At 35.4% G+C, this 14,021-nt stretch overlaps 1 protein-coding gene across 1 annotated transcript in view; it reads left to right on the forward strand.

Annotated features, from left to right (window-relative positions):
* UBE2W (ubiquitin conjugating enzyme E2 W) overlaps positions 1-10,677 on the forward strand; it is a 63,718-nt gene extending 53,041 nt beyond the window's left edge. Inside the window, exon 6 of the mRNA XM_065902844.1 lies at positions 5,052-10,677. Coding sequence (XP_065758916.1) covers positions 5,052-5,065 — 14 coding nt within the window. The 3' untranslated portion in view covers positions 5,066-10,677. The remainder of the gene's footprint in view (positions 1-5,051) is intronic.
* The last annotated feature ends 3,344 nt before the right edge of the window (positions 10,678-14,021 follow it).

The following is a 14,021-nucleotide window of genomic DNA, read 5'->3' on the forward strand; positions in this document are numbered from 1 at the left end:
TTCTATTCCATAGGGAAGTTTCAAAAAGATCATCATCTTTGAAGCTCTCTAATGCTGTCTTGTTATGTTGAAAGGACTTAAGAGAAGGCCTTTACTTAAAAATACTTCTAGAATTTCTTACTGCCTGGTTTTGAATAAGAAAGCTTGCATAATAAGTCAGGAAATATAATAATTCTTTAAAATATACTTCATAGACGTTTTTCATAGTTGTTTTTATGTGTTACTTGAGAAATCTGTATTTTTAAAACTGAAGTAGAAAAGTCTTAATGGTTTAAGGATGGATCATCTCCAAGTTAGCGAAGAATTTTTTTAAAGGCTTTTTAAACTAAATTAACCTTTTACTTAATGTAAAATAGTACAGAGTTTGTATAGGAATTCATCTTCCCAATAAACAGATTGAAAATATCCCTGCCCCCATATGAATTAGCCATTTTAAAAAGGCACCTGTTTCTAATTCAACTAAACCGTTACTTTCTTGATCTTGTTTCCTGTTGCAGATACAGATACTTTTTTTCATTTACAGATAATCTTGTTTAAAATATCCTCAGTTTGTTCTTTGGGCTTCCCAGTGGTAAAAAGTCCCATCTGCCAGTGCAGGAAACGCATGAGATGTGGGTTCAGTACTCGGGTTGGGAATATTCCCTGGAGGAGGAAATTGCAAACCACTCCTGTATTCTTGCCCACCAGTCTATTGGGTCGCAAAGAGTCGGACACTGGAAAACACTCACCCCCACCCACCTTCCTCCACCCCCCGGATTCTTACTTCAGTAGTTTTCTGCTCTTGGCTTGAACCTTGTATGCCTGCATCATTCCTCTCCTGCATTCTCTGTTAAATGGATGGTTTTCCTCCGTGAGTGACTGTCATACGAAATCAATGCCGGGTAGAGTCCATTTCACTTGGAGATGATAGAGCCCCACCCTGTCACTCCGGCGGTTGGGTACAGGGACTCTTCCCTGAACTCTGCCTTCATCTTTCCACAGCTAAAGCATTTCAGCTGTTTAGTTTCTATTGTCTTCTCTTTTCTACATTCCACGATAACAGTTACAAACAGCATGAGAAATAGTTCACCTTGGCACTGTAGTTGAATTTGGAAAAATCTTATCAAAAAAGGTAATCATTTTCATTCATTAAGCAGAACCACACCAGCTTTGTTTTGAAACTTTGGAAATTTCAGCTTACATTTTTTCTGCTTAGCCACTTTAGTTCCAAAAGATCTTTAATGGTTGTATTCTCCTTAGAATGCGAGTTACCAAGAAATATGGGCTCTAGTTATTTTCTTATCATCACCTTAGTTCTGAAAGGATTGCAAGGTCAGAGCAATGTCAAGATGTGACCTGCAATGGTAAACAAAAGATCAGAGACTGAGCAAAGGCTTGCTTGATGTTGGAAGAACTCACCAAAACACTGATCATTCGGTTTCTAGAAACCACGCCGAATTAAGCCTCAGGTGTCAGACTTCACAGGCATTCTGTGTGGTGCTGACCGGCGTACTTGGGTGAGCATGGGACAGGATGCTTGTCAGGTGTAGTCAAAGAGGCGAGAGATTTGGGTTCAGATTAGTGACATATGTGCACCTTAGAAGGGGCTTCCAGGATGTACAATGGAGTCATTATTAATGAAAAACAGCAAATCTGAAATTGAGTTGATCTCCTTTTGTTTAGACGAGAAGGACTCAGCTGACATACCACAATTGAGCTGCCCAACACCAATGTTGAAAAGAAGCCCAAGTTTAAATTTGTGATCTTCCACATTATTAGGACACCTTGAAAATTAGGCCAGTCATCCTACCCCAGTGTTACTGTCTTTGTACACACCACAATTACACTTCTTTTGAGATTTTTCTCTAGCACACAGTAACTTATTAAAGAGCAAAAAAATCATTGGTGTGTGAATATATATTCTCTTTTGTTAATTACTTGAAGTTGACTGTCAACCTGTTGCCCAGAACTGTTTTACTTTCTATTCACTAAGGAATTAAGGTCATACCTGCACTGGAATGCAAATATTCTGTGTTGCCAGTTAAGGTAGGGGTCTATATGCTTTGAAAGATCAGTTGAGCTATGAAAAGGGTTAAAAAAAATAAAGGGACCTAACCAAAATAGGTAATAAGACAATTCTTCTCAGCATACAAAAGGACTGAGGAATTAATCTACAATTCAGATCTAGAATTTTCCTTAGAAAATAGATCTGTACCCAGTCCAGTGCACAGATTAATGATTGAACCTGAGTTCTGTGTCATAAAGCAAATGTAATTGTTCTTGAAAAACATTAATTAAAAAAACCTCTTTATGACATCATAAAAATATTTCAGTGAGATCCATTAATAATACCTATTTCCTGGGATCAATATTAAATATAAATGACTTAGTTTCTTAAATGATCGCTATGGGAGTGTAGATCTGTGGTTCCTAAAACATTTTTCTTAAGGTGATAGATAACTGAATAGTATAGTTTAAGATGACTATTGAGTATTGGCTCCAGAAAACTAGACTTATGAGAACTAAATTGACATAATGTTTAGATAGTATGTCCAGTAGACTGATGAGATGGTAATTTGGGGAGGAATGTCTTTTTTTATAAAAGTATAGAGTACTTTCTGGTTTCATTCAACTGGAACATTTCCTATAGGACAATAAGGATTATAAGGGGATAGGAACACAAAATTATCTCAGACTAGTATAGCAATTCCTTTTCTCCTTGCTTAATATGCATCTGTAGGTTTATCTCTGTTAGTTGTGAACCTTTTTATTTGTACTATCTTTTAGTCTTATACAACCACTTTCTAAATTCCTGAGTCCAAACTTTCAGGTTAATTCTTTGCCCTTTATTTTCTGTAGGATAGCAGTTGTGTGATCTACTGTGTAATCTTTGTTGAATCGGAGGAAAACTTCTAATTCCCTAAACTGTTGAGACTCAAACTTAACTGATTTATTTTTATTTTTCTTGGAGGTGGAATCCCACTTCACATCTACTCCCCTCTTACTGTGTTCCTTTACTTCTAGTCTTCTGTCCCTGGGAATTTTCAGGGAGGTGGTTTCTAATAAAATGTGATAGTTTTATGCTTCGGGGAGAATCAGGTGACCTTCTAATGCGGTTCTCTCATTCACGATTTACAGAGGCCCAGTGAAGCTAGCCACGGCAGGTGTCAGCTCTTTGGAGCTGCTAATTTGTATGTTATATTTGAGGGTATAATTTTAGTAGGGTCTTCTCTAGTTCCAGAAAAAATGTAAGTGGTTTATGATAAGACTTTTTTTTAGGCCATAATTTTGCCACAAATATTGTAGCCAAGAGGTTAACCATACTGTGTTCTTTGACCGCCTTTTATAGACCTGTACTTATACTTGTCTTGACCCAAGATAGGTTAACAACTTGTTTTTTTTTCTTTTTCTGGAAGCCAAAACTAGGAAACTGTGTTCCCTCTGTTAACAAATGAATTTTTTCTTTCTTAGTGATTCTCTTCTTATTTAGGGAAAAGGTAGACGTGGGTTTGGGTCATTATCTGTTTCCATATTGAACTTTTACTCATAGATTCTTTGTTAGCCATATAACCATCATGAATATATAATGTTTCAGTCTGTGGGTCCAGCTAAAGTTCCTCCCCAGTAGTTTGACATCCTAGGTAGATTTTAGTGGCCTCTCTTAGCTTAGCGATTTAAATGTGATTAGTTTTAGGACTAATTTCAAGAACCCTAGTGTTATAAGATACTCTACTGGAGAAGTGAGGTTTTAAGAAACCTCCTCATATTCTGAAGCTTGTTCTGATCCATGACAAATGTATCTTCTTTATTCCATGATCCGCAGTCATTTAAGGAACAGAGATATATATATATATATATATATATATATATATATGTATGTATGTATATATTTTGGCTATGCTGTGCGGCATGCCAGATTTTAGTTCACTGACCAGGGATCAAACCTGCATCCCCTGCATTGGGAACACGGAATCTTAAACATTGGACCACCAAGGAAGTCCCATAAGACATATACTTTAATGTGACAGAGGCTGTAAACTATTTACTTGTTCTCTTCTTAAAGATGTTATTTATTTAAAGGATTCTAATGACTTAGATACAGCTTATTTTTAAAATTTTAGTCTGTTTTACCATTTATATTACCCTTAAAGTATAGGATTGTGAAATGTTTCACTAATTTGCCCAGCATAGAAGTCAGATTTACTGCTTTTTAGTTCTCATTGAATCTTCATGAGTGAGAATTTTATTAGCAATATATCAATCCTAATATGGGATGGTTTGTGTAAAACATTTTGGCCAGTTTTTCAGAATTTTCTCCTTGAGAGCTTTCACAACTTTGAGTTAGTTGCCACTGTTCTTAAATCTTTCTAAAGGTTCTTCCTGAATAATAGCTAATCCTCACAATCCTTCAAATATGTTTTGTGAGGTAAGTGTTGTGAAATAAGTGATGAACCCCCCCAGAATTTATATGTTACATAAATGTGTTGAAGCTATCAGAAGGTGTCACTAAATCTTTGGGATTTTTTAAAAATGACCTCCTTTGCATATATATATATATATACATCCTGAAAATTTATTTTCTGAAGAAAAGTTAATAACATTTACTGTTGATTGATTTAGAGATTATGCCTCATGTGTGAAGTTACTTCCTTCAGAGACACGACTTGTATTAGTTTTTGTTAAGTAGTGTGACAGTGTTGGTTGTGAGTTTACTTGCCGTCTCATTATAGTTTTAAATTGTTACCTGTAAAAAAATTCTCTGATGACTGGTAATCATAAATATGTGCTAACACATGTAAGTTTATTCTTTTAAATATAACTTAACATAATAATAATATCATTTTAAAATTTGTGTGAACTACCACTTCTCCGAAAACCTATAGTTTTATTTGTTTGTAAATATGTACTTGAACACAAAATGGACTCATTTGCAGGGAATCCAGGCAGATGAGTCAGAAACATAAATCATGTTCTTCTTGCTGCTTGAAATTTTTGCTGTATTAGACTGACTTGTAACTTTTACTTATGCATGCTTGACTGTTTTAATTATCTTTTTTCTCCTTTTCTTAAAGATGATACTTGTTGATGCCACTGTTCTCATCCTACTAGCAGAAGATAGTCCTACTGAGAAAATGAGCACTTTGATCATTCAGTCTTTGAACTTTAACCTTTGACTGGAAGTGACCTATAGGCAATGAAGACTGCTTCCTTTGACTGCATTTTTACTCGTGTGCATTCGGGGCGCATGTTGATCGCTGGTTGAGTCCAGGCAACTGACATGCTTTGATTAGTCATACAGTATTAATGCAGGTGTCAGGAAATGTCAAATATAATTCCATTTTTTATTTTTATTTTTTTAAGCTTTTGAAAAGTTCCAGGTCCTCATGTATTGTGCAATAACAATGACTTCCTTGGCGGTTTTGGGACGTTCATTGCCGGCAATGGACGTTGTAACAGGAAAAAATTTCATTAACTTCTGCCACTCAATGATTAATGCGTGATAGGGCCTATGACATGAACTTAACGGTTAGAGTGGGATTATAAATAAAGTGAGGGATCCAACATTACTCTGAAAGTCACCCCAACTGCTCATATTTGGATTCTATGCACTGTGAACCTAAGGTTAACAGCATGAATTAACATGCGTCTTTAAAGGACTGTAATGAAAGATCATTGCGTATTTATTGAATTGTTTATATCTGCTGTCAAATTGTTTTGACATGGACAGTTTTCAAGTAGCATTGGCAGAGAGGTACAATATGTTATCCCTATGGTGAAAATAAATTCGTTTGTTGTACATAGTTCCTCAATGTCTGAAGTAAAGGTATGAGTAATATAGGGTATAAATGGTTTAATCAAGGCTTTATTTTGGAAGTAAGAAAGATGGCAGTGGTGATTAAACTGCTACAGTCCGTAATTTGGGCTTCTTGTTTGTACATTATCAATTTTCTCCAAATAGATGACACTCTGTTACTTCCTGCTAGCCATCAGCATGAGCCCTACTGCCTAAACACTATTTCATTTATTTATGTTTGGAAAATCCATAACATTTTTGTTTGCAATTTTGTTTCTTTTGTTATGTTTGAAGTCAAGTTTGAATGTTATGATACTTTAAATCGAAAAACTTTTGTCAAGTTTTTTCTTGTAAATTTTCTTTACTTGTAAGTATCATCTTGTCCTTCTATCCTGTACCCTAAAATAAGAAATACATTTTTGACAGAGGCTTAATGTTTTAACAAAAGAGTGTGGACATTTTTATTTTAAAATTTAGGCAAAAATACACTATAGAATGGTATGTTTGCTTATTTGTCTCACACAACCATACAGGTTTTTTTTTTTTTCTAGAGGGATTTGTTTTGTTCTGTTTTGTTGTTATTTAAGACTTCACTTATAGGTAGACAACATTTTTCTGTAGAAAAAAATTGTTTGAAAGGTCCAATTCTCAGTACCATGTAAGTTAATGATACTGCAACTAGGTTCTCTTTTTAAAAAGCAATTAATGTATTTTATAAATTACCTTTTCACATATGCAAAATCTGTTTCTACTACAATGTTATTTTTACTAATGCCTGTTGTTGCACTCTATGACATATCCTACAGTGAAATATATGAATCAATTTGGGCTTAAAAATGAAAGCCAGTTGGCTGAAAGGTTTGAAATATGTACCCCAGCAAAACCATCCAATCAATAATTGGCAGAGAATATTTTAAAAATTGTTTTTAATCTCTGTATAGATGACATTTTGTAGCTTTGTACATGTTGTTAATTAAGGGCATATAATTTTACACTCTAAAAGTATAATTGTTGAACTCAGGGGTGGGTAGACTTCAAAAATACGTCTGCTGTAGAAATTAACTTGAAAAAAATTTTTAAACTATGGCCAGCCACCAAATTGTGGACACTGTTTATACTGCTAGTTATTCATAGCAACTACCACTGTTCAAAAGTAAAAACATTTTTGTTCTGTCGTGCCTAGATGTACGTTAGTTCTCTCAGCAGTCTCTTATCAGTCCTATTAGTTGGCCAGTTTAGCTAAGACAAAAAAATGTTTTTTGGAATGCTTTGAACAGCTCTTAGTTTTTAACTGCTTTTTAATATGAAAATTGCAGCTGTAAATGATGTATTTTTCATATTTTACATAACTGCTCTAAACTACTGATTCACTTGGTCATTTTCCCGGGTGGGGGTGGGGGAATCTCTCTCCATACTGCTGGTCCTCTTACTAAAATCCTTTTATAAGGAAATGACCTGTGACATTTATTCACCAAAGGAATTAATATACCAGGTCAAAGGATAACATTGCTGTCATATAGATTAATAGGTCATATATAGTCTCAATTGAATTTTTTAATATGAATAATACTATTTTAACATACCTCTCTCTCTCTACATAGAGATACCATAAAATAAATTAAGATGATGAAAAGGAAAGTAGAGGAGAACCAAATAACTCTGGTACATTTTATGGTTTAAGGAAAAGAAGACAGGACAAAATACCTAAAACATAGATGCACCAACCATTCAGAATTTGCAGTCTGATAACACCTGCGTTACTTCCTTGAACTTTAGGAATCACTGAAAACTCATGTGCACTTAGATTTAGTTAATTTTAAATATGTTACATTATTAAAAGATGTTTACCTAAGTCACTGCTCAAGAAGGGGCAATTACCGACTTTGTAATAATAAAAATATTTCTCTGTAATACGTTGTTGCATAACAACTAGAATACCAAGCAAGTGTGTACATAGGAACATGCTACTTCCCTCTTGCACACATTCCCTCTGTGAGGCACTGTCTGCTGCAGAGCTCTACAGAATTAGACCTTCAGATTTAGACAGCATGAACTCTCTTTCTTTTTATTTATTTATTTATTTATTTTAAGGCCATTCTTCTGGTTTGCCAAATTCTGTTAAGGCAGTGATACATTCAGTTCCTTATTTTGCATGCTTAGATCACAAACTTGGTGCCCTTCCCCCAAAATAAAGTCAAGTAGGTAATTAATATCATAGATTTTAAAGAGAGAAATGGTTTTCAGTTTTTTAAGATAAATTTTTAAAAACAAATTTTATGGCAGTTCTCTTAAGGAATTTAATACTCATCTCTAAAGGACTTACTTGTACAGATTCCTCCTTTTTAGCCAGCAGGGAAATAAGGCTTTTTTTTTTTTTTTAATCCCTGGAAGAAAATGCTAAAAATAGCTTTTATATACAGTTCATCTGGAGAAAGATCTTGATCTTTATTGTTTTGACTAGGTATATAAATATTTGGTACAAAGTAATAAGAATAGTTAGCTACTTTTTCCCTTTTGAAATTTTAACTATATGCAAAAGCATATCATTAGATTCCTGTGGTGGATAATAATTTCTTCAGATTCTAAAACAGGTATCTAGTGACTGTTTAATTGTTCCCAGGTTGCATCAAAAATAAGTTGAAATCAGTAATGATATGAAAATGATATGTAACCACATATTGTTCCTGGTAATCAAGTCTTATTTTTTAAAAAGCCTATTGTTTTTGAGAATTGAGACATTTAAAACTTGTTAAAGCTTCTTCCTAAAAATAGAAGAGAAGAGGAGGTACTGTGTGTTTAAAAAATTTTTTTTTTAAATAAAGAATTCGGTGTCACTAGTTCTCAGCCTTTATGGTTACTGCTGCTTATATTTCTCGATCTCACTTTTATTTAGTTTTTTGTACATATTTTAGCTGAATGCATAAGGTTTGTAACTTGTGTATGCATGTTTATTTTCCAAAAGAGCTGAGGCTTGACTGAATGTCCCTTTGAGGATTCATTGCTACCAAAAGCCAGCTGCTGCACTATTCTTTTATGCTGATACCTTTGCATAATTAAGGTTTGTGAAGAAGGTGTCTTTAATCCGCACTTCCTGGCCCTAGTCCTCTTTGCAGTCTTTGTTTTTATTCCTCCTCTATTTTTCTACCTTCTCATCTCACAGGTGTCAGTGGATCAGTCTTCAGTTGCCTCTCTGACCACTCATTTTTTCTCCCCTCTTCCCTCCCTTCTTTTCTCCTTTCCCCTTTACTCCCCCTTTCCCATTCTTGAGGATAGGAAATCCAGGAGGAGGGTTATTAAAATTACATCCAAAAAAGTTTTAGTAAAAGGACTCCATCCTACAAAAATTTCTGATAAGTAATTTTAGTCCATCAGTAGATGGCTAAACTTGTTGAATAATTGCTTGATAAATACGCTACCAGTTAGCTCTAATTTAGTTCTTAAATACTGATATTGAGGGAATTTTGTTTACTTTCCGGATGTGACTCTCTCAAAGCCTTTTTTTTTTTTTTTTAACATTTTGTTTTGTTTTTGATATGAACCATTTTTAAAGTCTGTTTTGAATTGGTCACAGTACTGCTTCTGTTTTATTTTTTTTTTAATTTTTTTTGGCCCTGAGGCATGTGAGATCTTAGTTCCCCAACCAGGGATTGAACTCACACCCCCTACATTGAAAGGTAAAGTCTTAAGTGCTGGAACACCAGGGAAGTCCCTCAAAGACTAATTATTGCCCTAATGAATTAAATTACTTATTTTGATGAACATGTTTTTCCTTTTAAGTTTCTAAAATCATTTTTGAGATTTGGATGGAACTGTTTTTTAAAAATAATTTGTGGGAGATTTTTATCTCCTCAGCATAAATTAAAGACAGACCTATATGCACCCTTATCACTAGAGGTCCATGGAATCTAAATTTGTACTTCAAACTTAGATCTCTGTCCTTCAAGTTGAAGTTCTAGTTCTGACTATGCTCCTGATAATTTAGATTTTTTTTTTAATTTCATTCTCTAATGTTAGTATTACAACTTTTATTTGGGGATGAATCTCAAAAATTATTACATAATATCTTTTTTATAAAAAATTTTTTGTTAATATAAGTGTGATATCTGAAGCTATTTTGACTACGTAGCAGGAATGTCTGAATAGACATCAGTACATCCTCACATACCAAAACTCAAGTTTTTCAAGTTGAGTGCAGTTGATTGGGGAAAGGAGAAGCAATTCTTTTCTATTTCTTGGTATACACATCATCAAGGGTTTTGAGAAAACTGATCCTACAATAATTCTCAGAGCTGTTTTCTCAAAGGCCCAAGTGTGGTTTCAAAACTCACAGGGCTTTGGCTTGTCAGATGTGACTTGTCAGATTTCGTGGCACATCAAATAATTGAAGAATCCTGCCTCTCTAATTAAAAACCTGAAACAGGGCAAATAAAGAGTTTGGTAGATTGTTTCAGATAACTAGAAATGCAAGTCTCTTCATAGTTAACCACAGATTGTTTACATGATGCAAATTGATTGTCAAGTTCAAGGTAACAATTATTTGAATAGATTATTAGGTCAGTTATCTAGTAGCCAAGAGTTAGATGCATGTTCAAGTTATAAAGAATTTTTTTATTTTTAGTTGGTACCGTTTTTCTCTTAATATTCAGAAATACAAATTGTGCATTTTATTAATAGGAATGAAAGCTCATGCTGGAAGATTTGCATAGGGTGGATGTATATATTTTATAAAATCAAGTTGTAAAATATGTAAAGCTACTGCTTTTTAAATAGAATATAAATGTTGACAGATAAATCTATATATTATATATTTTTAAATGTATGAAACTTTTGTTAGTTGAATATAAACTACATTGTGTGCTTTATGAAATCTCAGTAATTTTTAATAATAAAGCAGTTGTCATTGATTTCTTTTTTTGTAGACTTCAATGCTAAGTTGGATAGATATTAAAACTTTTTGTAGTTTATAATAATGTGAAAGTTTACATAGTAGTTCCCCTTTGCAAAAGACTGTGATCTTTAAAAGATTATGGAGATAGTAAAAAAAAAAAAAAAAAAGATTATGGAGATAGTAACGTGTCCATTTCCAAAATGAATACAACAGAATGAAGATAGTCACTAAAGCACTTTTGTTTGTTTATTTAAAGATCATCTTTACTTATTATGTAGCCTAGTATATTTTAGTGATTCTTCATGCTTCAGTTAATTAAGTCCTGGTTAAAGACTGGGCATTTTCAGAAAAGATGGAAACCAGAGCACTTGCTTCAAGTTAATCATGAGTCTGGTGCTCCTGAATTTTAGGCTGTACATGCTGTAATGAACTTGCAGATACTTTCCTAAATACAGATAGATCAACTAACTTACATAACTGAGGGGCTCCTGAAGCTCTGAGAAGAGAGAAAGAAAGAAGCAGAAGGGAATGTCTCCACATCTCAGACATTCCTGGCAGGAAGAGATTCCGTGTGTCCTGCTGCTAGTCTTGAGTTTTCTTTTCACAGGAGGTCTGCTTGCCCAGGAACGCCATAGTCCTCCATTGGGGTAGCCATGCTACCGTAAAGCTCTTTTATCTCAGCAAGCTGTTTCTACAGCCCTAAACAACTAGATGAGTAGCTGATTAGATAAATGCCAGGTTTGTCTTTCTTTGTACTTTGATGGCCCTCTCTCCCTTTGTTATAATCCTTAAGGTAATTTCTACCTCTCACAGAAGGGATGACTTTTCTCCACTAGTTTAAGCTACGTAGATAAGTGGTCTTACTGAAATCCTTCCTATATTCCATAGTACTTTTCACACTAAGGTAACACATGGCAAAATTAAACATTAACTGAATAAAAGTGTCAAATAAGGAAAGCTGAAATTAAAGTAAGGCAGAAAATACCTTTCATACATGTACTTGACCTTCAAGTGCTTAATGTAGGTAAATACATGTCATCATGCAACACCCTAATATGGACTGTTGTCCTACAGAAGAGGTATCCAGCTAACATTAAAAATCTCTTATCTCTACTTTCAACCTCCCAAATGTCTGTTTCTCTTTTCTGTTATAGTTAATTGCATTCCTATCCAACCTAATCATACAAATGAAGAATCTAATGCTATTTACCAATCCTCTCTGACATTTTTCATCATCAAGTCCTGTTGAACGTGTCTTTTTAAACCATCTCTGATACTTCCTCATTTTCTCCAGTCCCTTTGTTATGACTTTTCATTGCCTGGCCCTGTTGTTCTCAGACTGCTCTTCAGCCCCCTACACACCTGGTTCCATAGATAACAGCACAAAAAGACTACTGTGGTCTTTTAATGTTCTTCCCTGTTGCTGGAATGTTCATTATCTGCTTTTCTACTTGCAAGGTCCACTACAAATGTAGTTATAAGGTTATCATTTTTGTCCTTCCCTTTTAGAAGACTGTCCTGCCAGCCTTCTCTCCTGAACGCTTTCTACTGGGACGATGTCTCACTTGTGTTTGTGTACCCAGCACTGTGGCACACGGTACCTATCACAAAAGCTTTTAATAAATGTTAGTTGAATTAACCTGATTGTACTTGTATTTTTATCCCAGCTTTTTCAAGGAAACATAGGCACTAGCAATTTTGGAACAAATCTAAAGCAAACCATCATCCGTGTGAAATGTTAGAACACCCTACCCTTCCTGTCCCAGAGAGTTTGAAAAAAATTGCTTTAGATCATGAGTCAATCTTAATTGGTTTTGCTTTTTTTTTTATAAGATGCCTTATCTCTGAGGTAAATTGCTTGAATATGTTCACAAATTAAGAATATGATTATTTTAAACAATATCTGTGGAACTCTGAGATCATAAAAGTAAGCCTAACAGTCGTTAAGGTTAAGAATGGGCATTAAGCAAATACTTAGTGATGACCTATCCTATATCAAGAAGGATGGCAGGTAAGAAAAAGTATATATCTTCCAAGGGCCTACAATAAGGAAGATAGATAATACAAAAGTGCTGAACGTGAAAGGGTACAGATAAATGGCATGTTTGTGTGTGCTCAGTCTCCTCTGACTCTGCATCCCCATGGACCTGCCAGGCCCCTCTGTCCGTGGGATTTCCCAGGCAAGAATACTGGAGTGAGTTGCCATTCCTCCAGGGGATCTTCCTGACCCAGGGGTCAAACCTGCATGTCCTGCATTGGCAGGCTGATTCTTTACTACTGAGCCACCTGGGCCCACAGATAAATGGTAGTTTCTGACAATCAGAGGAACAAGTTATATCATGGCTTGAAAAATATAAACTTTATGGATGGATTCTAGGCAAGTACAAAGGTTTCAGGTACAGAAGCTGTAGGACAGGAGTTGTCTGAAAGTCAACCCAAAGGATGGTGTGGCGGGTTCAGAGACGGGGGAGCAGAAGGCAAAAGGCCAAATGATGTAGGACTTCATGAATCAGGGTAAGACTGAAATTGATTTTTCATGGCTTCCACTAAACAGATGGGCCTAGCAAGCAAAGTTGCCATTGTTTTCAGGGCATTTGCCAGTTGGGAGGAAATTAGGAAACTGAGCCCCTGTATGGGCAACATCACGGGGATGTTTGCCTAGCAAAGTCCAGAACATCCCCAAATGAGTCCAAGCTACTCTGCCAACATCCCACCCATCAAAACTAACTTAAAGCCAGAGCCCAGTAGAACTCCACTCTCAGAGGAAGGATCACTTGGGACAACAGCCCTGATTCAAACTTGCACCCTGAAGTGGTTTGGGGAATGTCAGACTGTGGGTCTGTATTCAGATGAAGTCCCTGACTGGCTGTGTCCTCGCGAGGAGATCAAAAGCAATTGGAAGTCCTCGCTGGAGAAAGCCTCAAGTTATTCCTGCAAGGGATTCATTTCAATTCAGTGATCTGTACACAAAGATTACCTGGGAAACAAGACACCAGGGTAAAAAACCAGCAGAAAAAATAGAAAGCATTGGAAATGTGGGGTGGGGAGTGACACCATCTGATATGGTTTACTGCTCTGCACACCACCCCATGTTGCCAGCTTCTGAAGAACAAGAACCTGTCTTGTTCAACTTTATACACATTCAAATATTGAGTCCGTGCTGGGTCCCCAGGAGGTTATGATCTGGCAGGGAGGGAAGGACAGGGGTGTCACAGGGTAATAATAGGATGCAGAGTGAGCATCAAAGCAGGCCCAATCGTAAAATAGATAACTAATAAGAACCTACTCAGCCAATCCATCCTAAAGGAAATCAACCCTGAATATTCATTGGAAGGCCTGTTGCTGAATCTCCAATATTTT

Source organism: Muntiacus reevesi, chromosome 12, assembly GCF_963930625.1.
Source record: "Muntiacus reevesi chromosome 12, mMunRee1.1, whole genome shotgun sequence".
NCBI classification, from domain to species: Eukaryota; Metazoa; Chordata; class Mammalia; order Artiodactyla; family Cervidae; genus Muntiacus; species Muntiacus reevesi.